At 44.2% G+C, this 16,750-nt stretch overlaps 1 protein-coding gene across 1 annotated transcript; it reads right to left on the bottom strand.

Moving 5' to 3' along the window:
- Positions 1-2,751: 2,751 nt before the first annotated feature.
- LOC127300872 (uncharacterized) lies at positions 2,752-6,247 on the bottom strand. The gene is made up of 2 exons (XM_051331066.2): positions 3,564-6,247; positions 2,752-3,452 (listed from the first exon to the last, which is right to left on the bottom strand). Exons 1-2 carry the CDS (start codon positions 6,241-6,243, stop codon positions 3,100-3,102), a joined length of 3,033 nt encoding a protein of 1,010 aa, XP_051187026.2. The 5' UTR covers positions 6,244-6,247; the 3' UTR covers positions 2,752-3,099.
- Between the last annotated feature and the right edge of the window lie 10,503 nt (positions 6,248-16,750).

Here is a 16,750-nt window from a genome sequence, read left to right on the forward strand (position 1 = left end):
ACTAATGTAGTATTATTCAAAACCTCGATCATCACATGCCCTCTCTCCCACTTCGTGCCTTGGAACGCACTGTTATTTATAGAGAGAAAGACGCTTTCCTATCTTCTTAACCCGAAATAAAAATGTACCCTATCAGTTGTAGGAAGGAAGGACACTTCACGGGAATCAAAAGAAGGAAGAAAGTATCGCCTATACTACTACTCTATGGATAAAGTTCTCCAATTGATAAATAAAGTAGTGTATTGATCAATTAGTAAGCAATTGGGTCCATACAACTAAAAAAACTTATTAGAACGATTAAGTTATTGTACCCGAATATTCAACTGACTAATTACTTTCTATTTCTTATAACTTAGTCTATTTTTATTTGCCAAATAAGCCAACAAACGTTGACGTTTTCCGAAAAGTATTTGCAGAACTCTTTCCGATGAAAAATCTTTTTTGTGTAATTTCAAATGTGAAGCAAGTCTCCATATCTTATTGGTAAAACCGAATACTTGAAAAATCGTTTTTTTGTGTAATTCCACATATGAAGTAAGTCTCCATATCTCGGTGAAACTGAATACTTAAAATTCAACAGAACCTCAGCTTTCTTCATTTTCTTCTTTAACCATAAGTACCAAAAAAAAATCTATCTCCTTTCCTTTTCATATGCTTTTTTCGACCAGGAGAAATAAAAAATTATGTCAGTTATTTTGAAGTTATTCTAATCTCATACACACAAAAATTTGTAATTATTCATCTACTGTTGGAATTTGAATTTATTTATCAATGCAAATTAGATTTAGATAGACGAGTACATCATTTCTTCTATCTAAAATATAAAAAAATAATTTTGCTGATTTAAGCCTGGGCCGCAGCAGCAGGTTTTAATAAGGGAGTCGATCGTGATATGGAACCTGTTCTTTACATGAACCTCTTAGCTAAGATTTTCTTATTTATACCTGTTCTAATGTTTTTTTTGTGTTTTGGCTTTGGTATATATACTTAATTAGACATTGAAAAATACTGAAATTCTGAAGTATTTGGATAAGATAAGAATTTAAGTAATTTTTTCCATATCTATTTTATATTTTGTTTAAATAATATAGTACTACGTTCACCCACCAGTGAGAAATAGACTTGGCGTACTCGTACGACTGTCTTACCAGACTAGCTACTCGCTCACCCACCAATAAGAAATATCGTTGTACGATGTTACGTGTAGTCGTGCTCAATGCTCTATCCGAGCCATGGTCCTCTAGGCTAGCTAGGGGTCCTCCACACTCAGCGATAGCACATGCAGCAGCAACAAGATCTCCAGCTTTTTGGATGCGAACGCTGCAGGCAAAGAAGGCCAGCGCAGGCAGCTTCTGCACAGTGCCTTGCTTGTTCTCTTGCTGCACTTTCCACCGCAGCTCAATGCTTCCAACTGGTGACCACATAGGCTGCAGCTGAATTGGACAGGTCACAAGTGGATTATATTATTCTCTTTCGTTTTTTCTTGGAAATATAGAAGAATTATGCTAGATGGAAATGTGGAAATGTTGATTCGCACTCCAGTGCCTGAACACCGTGATATTAGTTAGATCGATGGAAGATGTGTGACTTTTTTCTTTCTTTCTCAAATGGGGTATAACCTGGGCTCTGCATTGAGACCATACACATAGCCGTTATTTTATTGTAGGGTTTAAGGTATGAACCAACCATCCAAAAGAAGAACACAAAAACTCTTTATACATCTTGTAGTCGTTTAATTAGAATAGCCAACCACCATGATCAAAGATAGCACGTACCAGCTGATTACACCTAGTAACCGTATATTCTCGTTGTTCCGTGAAAAGGAGGTATAACCATATGTGTATCCGATAAGAATATATATGGATAACTTGTAACAAAAATTAGAGCTATAGTTTTGTTGAAAACCACATCGTTTCGACAATTTCAAATTTCACAAACTAAAGCGCAAACACCCACAAGAGTGCGAGTCTTCGTATGCTTGTCTATCCCGTTTAGATAGTTTTCTAAACATACTAGTCACATTAGCTAGAAGAGGAATGTTATATGTAAAATGTACCACTCTCTAAACTAGGCGTGCAAAGTGTGACTATAAGATGCAATTTAACAAACTCAACTTAGACAAAATCTGTCCTTTATATGGACAATGTTGATTGGTTGCCACAATTATGGTGTGACGGATGCACTTTGTTAGCACACACTGCCACACCATCTGCCAAATTTTCTTCCCAACCGCGTTAATATGTTTTTATCAAAGTTTGCCATAGATACGGATGTCCAAAATACTCCCCATTTCAAGCCAAGCAAGTAATGAGTAGTGAAGCAGTCTAACCCAAATGTTTGTTGTCACCGATTTATATACTCTAAGTTTACTCAAAGTCAAACACTGCCAAGTATGATTAAGTATTTAGAAAAAAAAATAACATGTGCAATGTAAAATCTATATTACTGAAAATGTCATAGGATCTACTCCCTCCGTTCTGATTTAGTCTACATTTTAGAAAAAAATGAGACAAACTAGTGTTGCATTTATTAATCAGTACTACTTAATTTTCAAAACTACGTCCAATAAAGTGAGCTAAACCACTTTATTTTCAATGTTGTTGTTGACCAAAAGCTAGAATGTAGATTATTTCAGAACAAATTGTGGCAGCTAGAATGTAAACTATTTCAAAACAGAGGAAGTATTCTCATATTATATATGCATTTGATATTTTAAATATTGTTATTCAAACTTATAGAACACGGAGTAAGTAAAACCGGATGAACTATATATAATCAAGGAAACAGGTACATCGAGACACTGCAATCAGCTATTGAATTTGAGGTACCTAGTACTTCCTTCGTTTCAAATTAGTTTGCTGCTGGTGTAGTATAATTTTGTACTAAATCAATGTCAACTAATATGAAATGGATGAAGTACTTGGGTATGTTAGATTAAGTAGGCCTACATTGCATAGATCAACCTCGCTGTTGGAGTCCACTTGCTAATTAAGCTGCTACAGGTAGGGTTGTAACTAAGATATCAGAGCTAGCACTCGGCATCGTAAGTGTGAGTGTGTGACGATGCTAATTAAGCCGGACATGCAGGTGCAGCATCGATCAGACATCAATAGATTCCTTCTCGTCGACCACGGCGGGCTTGCAGTCTGGCAGGACCTCGAGCAGGAGCTTCACGACGGACCTCATCGACGGGCGGTTGATCGGGAGGCTGGACGAGCAGTGCAGGGCGACGTTGAGGACCTTGCGCATCTCGTCCCTGGACTCGCCGGCGAGCCTCGGGTCGAGCACGGAGTCTACTCCGTTCTGCTCGATGCTGCCGCGGACCCAACTCACCAGGTCCTTGTCGCCGAGCTCCGGCCCGACGGCCTTCTTGCCGGTCACAAGCTCCAGCATCACCACGCCGAAGCTGTACACGTCGCTCTTCTCGGTGATGCGCAGCGTGTACGAGTACTCTGAAATTAATTAAGATCGCAGTGGAATTCGATCGTCATCATCAGTTGTTAATCAGCACCGTACGTAGGAATCACAGCTGAGAAAGTCGGTTAGTTGGCAGGTGAACTCACCGGGAGCAATGTAGCCGCACGAGCCGGCGATGGCTGACACGGCGTTCGGGCCGTCGCCGATGACCATGGCGACACCAAAGTCGGCGACCTTGGCGCCGAACTCGGCGTCCAGCAGGATGTTGTTGGACTTGACGTCCCGGTGCACTATGGGCGGCGCGCAGTCGTGGTGCAGGTAGGAGAGCCCCTCGGCGGCGTCGACCATGATCCTGTACCTCATCGGCCAGTCCAGGAGGCTGCCCTTGCCGCCGTGGAGGAGGTCGCCCAGGCTGCCGTTGGGCATGTACTCGTAGACCAGCAGCCCGCGGTCGCCGCTGCGAAGGCAGCACCAGAGCTTCACGATGTTCTTGTGCCGGATCCTGCCCAGCGTCGTGACCTCCGCCTCGAATGTGTCCTTCATCACGGCCTTGCCGTCCTTGTCCTTCCTTGCCGCGGCACCGGCGACTCCCCACAGCTTCTTAACGGCCACGACGTCGTCATCGGCGCCGCCTCCACGGCCGACGACGGCCCTGTACACCTTGCCCGCCGCGCCCGTCCCGACCACGTTGTCCTCGTCGTCGAGGCAGGTCAGGATGTCCTCCTCCTCGAACTCCACCTTGTGGAACGACGTCACTACCCACTTCTTGCCGCCGGCCTCCGCGCCGCGCTTCTTATACTGGCTCCGGTACTTGTACCAGAACCAGGCGACGCCAAGGATGAGGATGACACCGGCAATTGTGAGAACGGACCCAACGCTCCCGACGAGACCGCGGCGGCCGGCGGCGGCTCTGCGCCCGCTGGGGCATGCCTTGCGGCAGAGAGACGGGTTGCCGAGGAAGCTGTCATCGTAGATGTCGCCGGCGAACATAGGAGACAAGTTGCCGGTGAGCCGGTTGTTGGACAGGTTGAACAGGCTCAGCTTAAGGTTCTCCAGCTGCACTGGCACGTTGCCGGTGAACTCATTGTTAGACAGGTCGAGCGAGTTCAGCACGGGGAGCTCCCCAAGCTCTGGCGGGATGTTCCCGGTGAGGCGGTTCTCCGCAAGGTCGAGCTGTGTGAGCTTCTGCCACCGTCGAATACCGTGCGGAAGCTCGCCGGAGAAGGAATTGTTCCTTAAGTCAAGCCGGCTGAGCGTGGACACATCGGCGAGCGACGCCGGCAGAGGACCAGAGAACCCGTTGTTGGAGGCGGACAGCTCGACCAGGCTTGTGAGGGTGCCTATCTGCGCCGGCAGCACGCCGGCGAAGTTGTTGTCGGATATCAGCAGTTGCGACAGGTTCTGCGCCAAGGCAATGGCTGGCCCCACGGTGCCGGACAGAGCGTTGCCGGCCAGCTCGAGAAGGTACAGGTGTGGCAGACCCCACATGTCCAGCGGCACGGCTCCGGACAGCCGATTGTTGGGCAGCCGCACACGCGTCAGCGTCCGGCATTCCCCCAGCTCAGCAGGGATCGGACCGACGAGCTCGTTGTTCAGTATCAGGAGCTGCTCCAGCTTCCCGGCGCTGCACAGCGTCGCCGGAATGCGGCCGGAAATCCTGTTATCTGACAGGTCGAGGAACTCCAGCGGGCAGCCCTTCCCGAACTCGGGCGGCAGCTCCCCGACCAGGCGGTTGGTGAACAGCCTCAGGTCGTTCAACGCAGTGGCGTTCCCCAGCGTCGACGGCACGGTGCCTGACAGCTCGTTCTCGTACAGGTGCAGGCTCTCCAGCTTGGGCGCGAGGAAGAGGTCCGCCGGTATCTCGCCGGAGAGCGGGTTCATGGCCGCGTCGAGGAACCGCAGCTCCTTGAGGCCGCCCAGCCCCGCAGGCAGCCTCCCGGAGAGCTTGTTGGAGTAGAGCTCGATCTGGACGACGCTCTCCAAGTTCCCGACGGTCTTGGGGATCTCGCCGGTGAGGTTGTTGGTGGAGAGGTCGAGGTTGACGAGGCTCCTGAGGTTCCCGATGGAAGACGGAATCTTGCCGACGAGGCCGCACGATGCCAGCCACAGAACGCGGAGGCGCGGCAATCCAGCCGCGATATCGTCGGGCAGCGGCGACGGCGCGAAGGGGTTGTAGGCGAGCAGGAGCTCCTCGAGGGTGCTGACATTCGCCAAGAACGCGGGGAAACCGCCGGAGAGATCGTTTCCGGCGAGGTTTAGCGAAAGGAGAGAGGTGAACCCTTGGCCGTAGCTCCTCGGGACCTCCCCGGAGAAGGCGTTTCCGGAGAGGTCCAGGTGCCTCAGCGACGGCAGCGCGGCGAGGCAGGGAGGGAGGGGCCCGATGAGCGAGTTGTAGGAGAGGTCGAGGCGGACGAGGGAAGTCAGCCAGCAGAGCTGGGCCGGGAATTCGCCGGCGAGGGAGAGGTTGGAGAGGAGGAGCGAGGCGACGGACGGGTTATCGGAGGAGGACAGGCAGTGGACGTGCGGCCAGCGGCATGGGGGGAGGGATTGGTCCCATGGTGCGAGCGCGGAGGTGGGGTCGGAGAGAGCGGCTTTGGTGGCCAGGAGGCGGTAGAAGTCGGCGGGGAGGGATGCGGCGACGGTGGTGGGGACGGCGACGAGGGTGACGAGGCAGAGGAGGAGGAGCAGGGGAGTCATGGCCATGGTGTGGGGGAGGGAGAGTGGAGAAGTGGAGCGAGTGGTGCGCTTGGGGAGTGGTGGGCTTAAACAAGGAAGAGGCGGTTGGGTTTTGTAGTGTGGACGTGCTTCGCCTTTCTGATTTGCCATTTGTTCTTCCGCGTTTTGGAATTCGCCTAGCTTCATCATCAGTTGCATAATCCAACAAACGAACGCAAATGAATAGACGGGCGGCACACGAGAGATGTGTTTGCACGGCGGTACCGGTACGGCGCCTGGGTGCTAAACACTAGCACACATGTAGTGCAATTTGGTGTGATCCTCGTATCGTGGAGTGGGAGACGAGTGATATCTGATGCCTCAAGCAAGTACCTAGCTACTGGTAAGCAGTTGGTGAAACGCATGCATGCATCGTGATCAGCCCGTGTGGGAGGAGAGGTTCTCGTTTCTTAACAACCGTTTGCTCCTGATCATCAGCTCCAACATCCGCCTTTTTTAGAGAGAGAGAGAGAGAGAGATTTATTGATCAAATCAAATCATCAATATGGAGTACAATATGGATCGAGTAACACCACAGAAAGTTTAAACTCTCTAGCTAAATTACACGCAGCAATCCGAAGATTGGTCATGGGAGAAGAAGATTGCGCTTATGGCAAGTATCTCTTGAAAAAGAAGATTGAACTCATGTGTATCTTCAAGACAACAACAACAAGATGAAGAAATAAGAAATGATCGATGTGAAAATTCAAGATGAGTCATCTTGAAAATATTGTATGCTTGAAACTTGACATTCTTATGATGATCATGGATATGTGACGATATCTCTAAAGAGAGTATCTCCCATAGTGAAGTATGGAGGAACAATTTACATGACTTAAACAAGAAAGTGCAATCAAGAAAGTCATTCCATCTAGAGGTGGACTTGAACGTCATCATCAAGCAGAAGTGAAATATGTGCAAAGCAAAGGTACAATCTAGATAGGGTTTCTTTCTTACCGGTCTGTTGGTGTTAGTTGGGAGACCAATTTCTAGGATATATATAGCCGTATGGATCTCAAGTGGCTAATTTAATCATATCGTGCAGATGATCTTCATGACAAGCTGAAGTTCATCCAAAATGAATTCCATATTCATTCTCTATGGCATTTTTAATATTGGGGGTTTTACCGATTTGTCCTTTATAGATAGGTCAAATCTTTCATCATTTGGTTTTATCCTCCCTTGATGGACTATGATGGTTCTTTGCCAATATAAAATAAATGGAGGATTAACCATTCTTCCATCCCATGGCCGGGACAACTCATTACGGATTCCTTCATCCTCTCCCATGCAAGCGCTAGTGGCTCAAGATCTTGCTGCCTAAAGCTTGTAATGTTAGATCAAAGTTGCATATTCTTACATGGAGGGAAAAACTTAGTCATAAAAATGTTTGTGCATTCCTCCGATAAGTAATAGTTCCCTTAGGCAAAGCTAGCAACCAATCTTTTGCCTTTCCTCTAAGCGAGAAAGGAAATAAACACAACATTATCGCATTTGGGTCAACATTCTTTGTGCGCATCATATCACATATCTCAGTAAATGTATTTAAGTGTAAACCTGAATTCTTAGCAGCTAAGCTTCAAATTTGGTTTTGTTGAACCGAACTTAAAACCTCGGCTTAATTTCGTAATTCTCTGTCATGATAGAGGGTTGGGTGATAGGTGCACGCATAAAATCATCATTAGGGGTATCATATTCACCAAGCTTCTTTTGTGTCATGGTGCCATTTTTATGGTGTTTTGGAATAAGATAAATGACAAAATAAGTAAATAATTTTTTTGGATGTTTTTCAATGGATAAAAAATTAAGAAACTAAAATTAAAATAAAACTAACTAATAAGGTCTCTAGTAACCTTACTAGGATAGCGAATTGCTTCCCTGGCAACGACGCTAGAAAAAAGGTTAATACCTTCAATCTAGATTACGGGTGCAGTATAGTACCTTTTTTCCTAGAAGATCTAGATTTATCGAATCTTGGGAAGCACTTGTTGTTGGTTAAGGAGCGTCTACAAGACTTACTAGTTTGTTTTACCTTTCTAGTTTACTTTGTATCTTGTATTGTGTCGATGGATGGAGATAGGCCAGTGTCGAGGTTTCATCTGCAACTATGCATACATATGGGATAAAGATAAAGTTGAGCAAAATTCATGTGTAAATGATCTAACATGGATAAAATCTGTGGGCATCACATTTTTTCAATGTAAATATTATAGCCTCTGCAAGCCACATGCATATCATATAATCTCTTGGTCCGACCTTTATACCATAAAGCATCGGACTAGGAACAATTATTAGGTAAAATATGGACCAAAGTATTAAGACCTATGATGTTGGTGTTGTTCCAAAATGGATCACTAAACGACTACTCTACTCTCCCATGTAATTAGATGCACATAATTGCTATGAGGCTACTCCTCAACCCATAGCCCATGAGGGCTACTAACTCATAATAATAAGATCAAGGATAGACAATATTGTACAATTACTTAGATCAATACCAAATATCCTTACAAAGTCGCTAATCGTGAGGAGATCCCAGTTACAAGCTATGACTATGGATATGAGATGGGATGGACATGGAGGTGAAGCGGAGGATCTTCCTCGGGTTGTTTCCGATGCAATCTAAGAATGGAGTCTCTCTCTACCGCAGTTGGGAGTCTTGAAATATATAGGTGTGTTCACGAAAGTTGCCTTGTGTAACACCCCAAATTTCAAAACAAAGAGAAAATGAAATTCCTTTTTCCAAAAATGAGAACCAGCAAGAACTTTTCTAAAATAGAGTGCTATGCTTAGTGCTCATACCTAATATTTGTGTGTTGCCATGATGAGTGTTATTATGCTTATGTGATAAACCCTAAAACCCTAAAGTGATCAAGTGAAGATCACAAACCAAATAAAATTAAAAGAGAAAGAAATCAAATAAGAAAAACCCTAAACCCTAACCTTCTCAAAAATCATTTGGATCTATTTTGAGAAAACCCAAAATAAAGAAAAAACATATGTGGGCCTATAGCCCTAATATGGAGATTTTGAACTCTACCTTTCTTACCTTGCTCAAGGGTGGTGAACCATTGCACAATCTACTAAACTCTAAACCTCATCTCTCTTATCATCAACCTTTGAAAAATAAAATAAAAAGAAAAGATCTTATTTAAGAAAAAGGCATATGCAAGCCTATGGCTACTTTTTGAAAATGATGAGCTTTGCTTTGTCTACCTTGATTAGATGATTTGAAATACCTCAACACACTCACCAAAGCACTTACCAACCAATTCAAGTAAGAAACAAAATAAAATCAAATATATGCATAGAGGCATATGTGGCACCTAGCCAAATTATCAAATCTTGACCTAGCCACTTCCATTGCCTCAAAATGGGTTGAACCTTTCACCTAACTCAATCTAACACTAACTAAACCTCACTCTTGTCAAAATGAAGCAAAGAAAAATAAAAGAATGAAAGTGAGAAAATCACAAAACCCTCACATATGGCTTATGCCATTTTTATAAATTTTGATCCTAGACCAATTTGGTCTTCACCATTAGTTGAATAATGATTTTAAACACTTATTACAACTTTTCGAATCAAAGAAACACAATTCAAATGAATTTCAAACTCAAATTGTGATCACATGTGATAATGGTCAAATCTGCCATTTTTAGTCTGATCACTACTTTGAGCCCCTGCAATTCAAAATTTTCAAACTAAACCTTGCTAACTCTTTGCACCTCATCCAAGACAACATCAAGGTGAACACTTTTTGTAAAGACCACCATGTCAAATTCATCCTAGATCAAATGCTATGCTCATCCAAAGTTGGAACATTTTATCATATTCAACAATCTCACACTTAGCAATTTTTGCAATATTTTGAATTGGAAATTTCCACCACCACACCTCATCTTCTCTGGTCATTTATAACTTAACCAAACATACACAATTCAAATTGTGCCACCTTTTGAACTCACTCAAAAATTGGGCAATTTTGCAAATTCCAATTATGGCACTATTTGACACTATGTCAAATAGTGATCTACACTACCCTAACCTGCCCCAAATCCCTCCACATTGCTCCCTTGACTTCTCTCACCCTAGCCCATGCATAGTAACCCTAAGAGGGGGGCCAAAACCATCATGGCCATGGCCATGCCGGCCATGCCACACTTGGCACACTCCCCTCTCTTCTCCTTCCTCCTCACCCTGGCCACCATGTCCGTTGGCTCCACAGCATCCCTCTACACCACCTAGCACCGTTGCTTGTCGAGGAGGACGACGACATTCGCCGGAATTCGCGCGCCCAAATCTGCCGAGCATGCCGCTCGCGTCGCACAGCGTGCACGCCACGGTGAGCTCTGGCCACGTGCAACCCCGACGAGCCACGCCTTTCCCGGACCCCATTCCTTCGCCATCAGCTTCGCCGTAGCAGCGCCAACCCGTGTGACACGTGCTCGTACTCTCACGCCGCTTGTCGCTGACGACCAGCTCGCCGGATCCCCGTGATCTTGCCGCCAGCACCTCGCCCTCTCGCGCGCTCGCCAGACCGTCCCCCACCTCATTCTCTAGCTTCCTAGCACCACCTGGACGCCGCCTACCTTGCGCCCACCTCGCCGACCCTATTCCTTCGCCGGAGCCGCCGCTATGCTGTCGCCTTCGCCGCCCACTTCACGGCCACCTTGCGCGCTATAAAAAGAGCCATCCCCGCGCCTTCATCTCCACACCAAACCTGCTCGCCTCCTTCTCCTCGATCTCCTCGACCCATTTCCCCTCTCCAATTCTCACCGGAGCTCGCCAATTGCTCCGTCGATCGCCAGAACCCGACGCAGAAGCCGCCGTCGATTGACGCCTCCCCGAGCGACGCCACTGGTACCAGCGCACTCCTCATCGTCGACAACGCCGTCCTGCACCGTCGCTGACCCTCGCCGGAGCTCCAGCTCGCTGCCGACCCCCTACCTCCGTCGCGTCAGCAAGCCCTTCTCCTCGACGGAGACGACGCGCCTCGACCGCACGATCTGCATCTAATCCAACCGCCCACGTTCATCTGTACCGCTTCGGTAAGATAGAGTCGCTGACGCGCGGGCCCCATTGTTAGCTGGCCCGCAGCGCTAGTTGGGCTGCCCCCTGGCTTTTCAAATCTTTCGGCCCGTTTAATTTCCCGCCGGCCCATTTTTCAAATCATGTTAAATAAATTGGGTATAAATTTAAATACTGAACCTGTTTTAGAAATTGAATAGTTTCAAATCTACCCAACCAAATTTGATGAATTTTATGTTGTTGGAAAGCTATGAAAAAGATCTATCCAACCCCACTGGTCCCACCTCAAGATAAGTTGTAGAATTAATCTGATAAAAAGAAGAAGGCAGGGACTTTTTCATATTCAAATAATTATTAAAAATCAACCAAAATAGATATTAAGTTAATTCCAACTCCAATAGCTCACATTTGACTTACACTAATTGTTTATGAAAGAAAATGGTGTGCTCACTTTGCATGATCATGCCCTAGTTTAATTAAAGGACAATATGGCTAGTTTATTCAAGTGATATTGTCCAAAACTATTATGCAAATTATATGAAGTGCTTCACTTCATTTAAATCTTGTCCCAAATACTTTCATATGAAGTATTGACCCCTGGTCAAATACTCTCAAATGAAATGCTTGGTGACTTTAAATCATAATAGGCATTATTAAATGGTATGAGGTATTCTACCTTATTTAAATCAATTCCTCAAATAATGATGATGCATGGTTGACTTATGTCAACATGATTTCATGTATAATTGTTTGAGGAAATTAAATCTTAAGAAGATTCAATGAGAGGAAATTATTTCTCAAAAACTATACGGAAACTATCATTTACATATATAAGGAGAGAAGTTATTCTCTAACACTAAGTAAGAAACCCTAGATTAATTTTAAGTAGCAATGTTAAGTAATGATGCTAGATCATTTGGAGTGAGCCATTAAGGCTAATTAGGGCTACTTAAGTATTGTTTGGTGATTGTATCCTCGTATTCGTGTATAGACGCTAGTACCGGAGAATACCAGGAAGAGGAAGGATTCTACCCAGAAGAAGAAGAGCACTTTGACCACCTCAACCACCAAGGCAAGCTAACACCAATGCAAGCTAATATTCTTGCAAAGTGCAAAGCCCCTTTGGGGCAAGGCACCATAATCTTACCTTTTCTTACATAAGCCTATCCCCATTTTCTACATTACAAGTTTTTACTGGTTTTTCTCAAGAGATTACTTTTATAGTTAACTTTGGTCAAAGTAAAAGAAGGTTACTAGAGTAGTAAAGTTAGTCTTACTCAAGCAAAGCAAGATAGCACCCCTCATGACTTAGAGCTAGTGCTAATGAATAAAACTTGACTACTCTAGATGGGAACAATGTGACTTGAACTGAATTTGAAACCTTGGAATGATGAAGCATTCCATTGAATGATTTTTGAAGGTGAATATGACCAAGAGAAGATAGTGATTTTTGATAAACATGATATTGGTTTGAATGCGATACCTTTCCAATATTAAGTACCCCCACAATACCTGATTATGGGTAGGGCTTAACTGGAAGTTTATGCATCTTAGTATGGGTTCCCTCTGAACACACATCATAGGGGTTATGCTTGAGGCTGCCTCCGTTGTTGAGAAAAGATGTGAATTGAGGTGAATTGTACGGCCAAGCCCTGTGCAGTTCCCAGGTTGACAGTTGGTCTTCACTGGGAGGCCAAGCTCATGGGGAGAGGTGCTCATACTAGGATTCGTAAGTGAAAGGTTATGGTTGATGATCCGCGTACTGTGTTACGATGATTCGGGGTAATCCCGACGGATGAAATCAAATGTTGTGGCATAAGTGTGCAACCTCTGCAGAGTGTAAACCTATTCGAAAAGCCGCGTCCACGGTTACGGACGGTTGGAAAGGCCATACAGTTTCCGATGTCATATCTTTGAAAATGATGTTGAAAGAAGATGGTGAAATGACTTGTGGTGAATTGAATTGAAATCACCACTTGAATGGTGGGAATGACACTAATGTTCCCACTTGAGTTAGTTAGCACTTGAATAAGCTTTTCTCAAATACTTGTGAACTAAAACTAGCTTTATGCAAATAAACTAGAGCTTAGCAAACCTTACTAGAATGTCTAGCACTTACATTAGTATTAGTTTGCGAGTACTTGAAGTACTCACGGCTTTGTCCCTGGCTATTCAAATGGCCAGAGTATGATGATGAACAAGGAGATGACCAGCAGGACGCCTACGACAACTAGGAGTCTTCCGACGTCAAGCGTTGGCCTGTGGACTAGAGAGTCCTTGTATCTTACGCTTCCGCTATTGAACTTGTGTTTGTTCGTTGATCAATAGATCAACTATTCGTGTAATATGGATGATGTGATTCCAATTGTAAGACAATATGGTTTGTAATAAATGATGACTGTGATACTTAACTATTATGCCTCGCAACAACAATATTCCTGGGATTGCGATGTATGACATAATAGGCATTCGGACTTAAAAATTCGGGTGTTGACACCTAGTTTGACCAGGCGAAGGTAGTGCCAGGTGGTACGGGCACACGGAATGGGAGATCCCGCTCGAACCAGCGGTCGTTAACACCTCTTGAAGCATATATTCGACCCCAGTTGACTTGGGAGTATTTGCAACTCATGAGTCTTTCCTGTTTGCTCCAGATTTCATGATAAAATGTGATTTCCTGTATCATACAATTTAAAATAAGGATTTGCACATATGTGAAATAATTACTCATCAGTAGCAAGGCTAGAGTCATATTTTATCAATTGCTTGACTTAATATGAAATTTAAATATGGATAAAGGCTGTTTTAACAAACCATCACACATCCTTACCTTCAGTGTGACGTAATTTGGGCAAGGCATGATGCTCCGCCATCTTTTCGGTGTCATGGAGCACGTCTTAAAATAGATTTCCATGAAATTGGCAGAGGTGGAGAAAGTCATGGGGCTAGATCGGAGGTTGGTAATGGTGGAGATGGTCCTGGTTGCGATGAAGACAGTGTGGCACTGGTTCTCGATGTGTGTCGAGTGTTTGGCGAGTTGTGATAGTATTGGCAAGTGGAGGTGGTAGCATAGGTAGATTGCATTCATGGTGGTGCTCCTCGAGTACCGAGCCATGTTCCAAGATGAAAACCCAAGGTCCATCCTTCAATGGTTGAACTTGTCAATGGTTTTGCTGAAGACATTGCTTTGGAAACTTGGGTTTTCTCCAGGGTGAAAACCCAAGATCTTCGATCGGGGGAACACCAACGCTTGTGCCCTATTCCCTGCTTAAAATGTGTTGCTTTTTGGAGATGTAGTTCAGATTTGTCACCCTCTCTCCGTCGCACTAAAAAATGGAAGCATATGTGATGCATGGCTGATACGTGCATTTTACATCATCAATGTAGCAACTCAAATGATTAGTTTTGAATGATATTTTCAATGATCCATCATTGTTTATGCATTTTCAGGTTATTTACGAGACTTTCCTACAAATTCCCTTTCTTTGGTATTTAATTTCTGGTAGGCAGAAAACCTCCTTTTCTTATTTTGTTGTTTCAGGGACCTTCTGGACACCTAAAAACAAAACTAAAAAAATACCTGATCAGTTTTTCACATAGAGAAGGACCGTGGGCCAAAGAAGCACATGAGGGGATCCACGAGGGCCAAATGAGCCCAGGTGGCGCACCCTACCTGGCTGGGCGCACCACCAATGCTCATTTGGGCCTTGATGGGTGTGAAATGCACCATTTTCCATACGTTTTAAACCCTTTGCTAAATCAAGAAATTGACTAAACATCTCTCTAAATGTGGCACTAATGACAAATTATTGCAAAGATTTGCAATCCCTTCTCTTTTTGTATGGTGTGCAAGAAATCACGTTTTATGGCAAATGGACCTGCGATTACTAAAGATAATCTCGTAAAAAATGCATCAAAGTCAACCTCGTGCCCTGATAGCTCGAAATTTAACACTATCTTACTGAGGTTTTTAAGTATACTATTACTCATATTGACAGCAATGCCTATTTTGCATACTTACGAGTTCTTGTTCACTTTCATATGCGCATCTCATATTTAATAGTTTTATTAAGATTTTATTATGTTTCCCTTGTCTTTGACATGTATGTAGGTGTTATGGACAACTATGGATAAAGAAAGGCATCAAGAGAGGGAAATATGGAAGAGCTGCACGCACCAGACTTAGTCATTTGAGGAGTGGACAAAGTGATATTTTTCCATCATCTTAAAATAAAGATCTAAAACCATTGTGTTGTATCTCTCATCCATACGAGTCCAACGAGTCCAAGAACACTCAAATCGGAGTTCGTATGTGGAAATGGCGACCAAAATATGAAAAGCATCAGCAAGTTTAGCGACTGTCGTTACGGGCAGATCCGACTGTACCGTCCGGCCGTACCACGGGCCTCGACGCGCGGAAAAGGCCTTTCCAGACGCGTTTCTTCGCAGAATGAGTCCTCATTTGTTCCTAGACCTTCTTTAGGTCATAGGAAATGTGGGAGGGGAGGAGCTAAGTAAGAGAGTACCCATCACCACATACCTCCATGGCAGAGCCCTGCCGCCTTGCAAACTCCATAGCCACCGCCTCCACAAGATATCATCCATCACCACCGCTCAAGGGGGGAAGGGACTTAGATCTTGAAGGCCTCAACACAGATCTACATCACCATCGTCATCATCAACGTCTCCAACACCGATCCCCTTCGTCTACTTGGTTCTAATCCAAACCCTAGTGTGGATCTTCACTTGTATTCGATTGTACTCTCATATCCCATCCATATTATTGCTATGATGTTGATTGCCTTCATGTGTGAGTAGTTCCTTTAGTTCTTGGGAGATGGAGAAACCCTAGCATGAATATGATATGAATCTGAGATGATCTATGGTTTTAAGTATTAATGTGTGTTAGTTCTCTCTCTTGATATTATATGTTGTGCACCATGTAATATTTGCCTTATGGTCTCGAGAGGGAAGTACCCTTTGAAGTGTGGCAAAGTGAACGGCGAGAAGTGACATTACCATATCGGCACTTTAACACATGGATGAGGGGGATAAAGAGGGACTTACCAAGCTCATATCGATACCATGGGGTAAAATCCTTAGTAGCAATAGTCAATATGTGTCTTGCAGAAGACTAGCTGATGTGGTTATTTAGAGATGCGATGACCAATGGATTTCTAGGCGCATATTGTTAGGGAGATCTCCCCACACACAATATGATTAAAAGCATACTTCATTTTAATTACTCCCTCTTTCTCAGTTTACTAGGTGTGCACGTGTACCTAGATCGTCAATTTGATCTATATAATATAAATTATATAACATAAAAATTCTAGCATTAAAAAGTATAAAACCTAAAGTTTCTAATGATATATTTTTTTGTAATATATACCTTATATTAAGTTGGTCAAATTGATGACCTAGGGATACGCGTCGGACTAGTAAACCGAAACGGAGGGAGTAACATGAATCATAATGTTAGAGGTGGATCCAATAATCTCTGAGAACACTTTGTTTTATTAAGTTTCCCCATTTCCCAAAACGCTTTTTATTGCTTTGTCTACTTTCTTGCAACCAATTACAACTA

Source organism: Lolium perenne, chromosome 7 (genome assembly GCF_019359855.2).
Source record: "Lolium perenne isolate Kyuss_39 chromosome 7, Kyuss_2.0, whole genome shotgun sequence".
NCBI classification, from domain to species: Eukaryota; Viridiplantae; Streptophyta; class Magnoliopsida; order Poales; family Poaceae; genus Lolium; species Lolium perenne.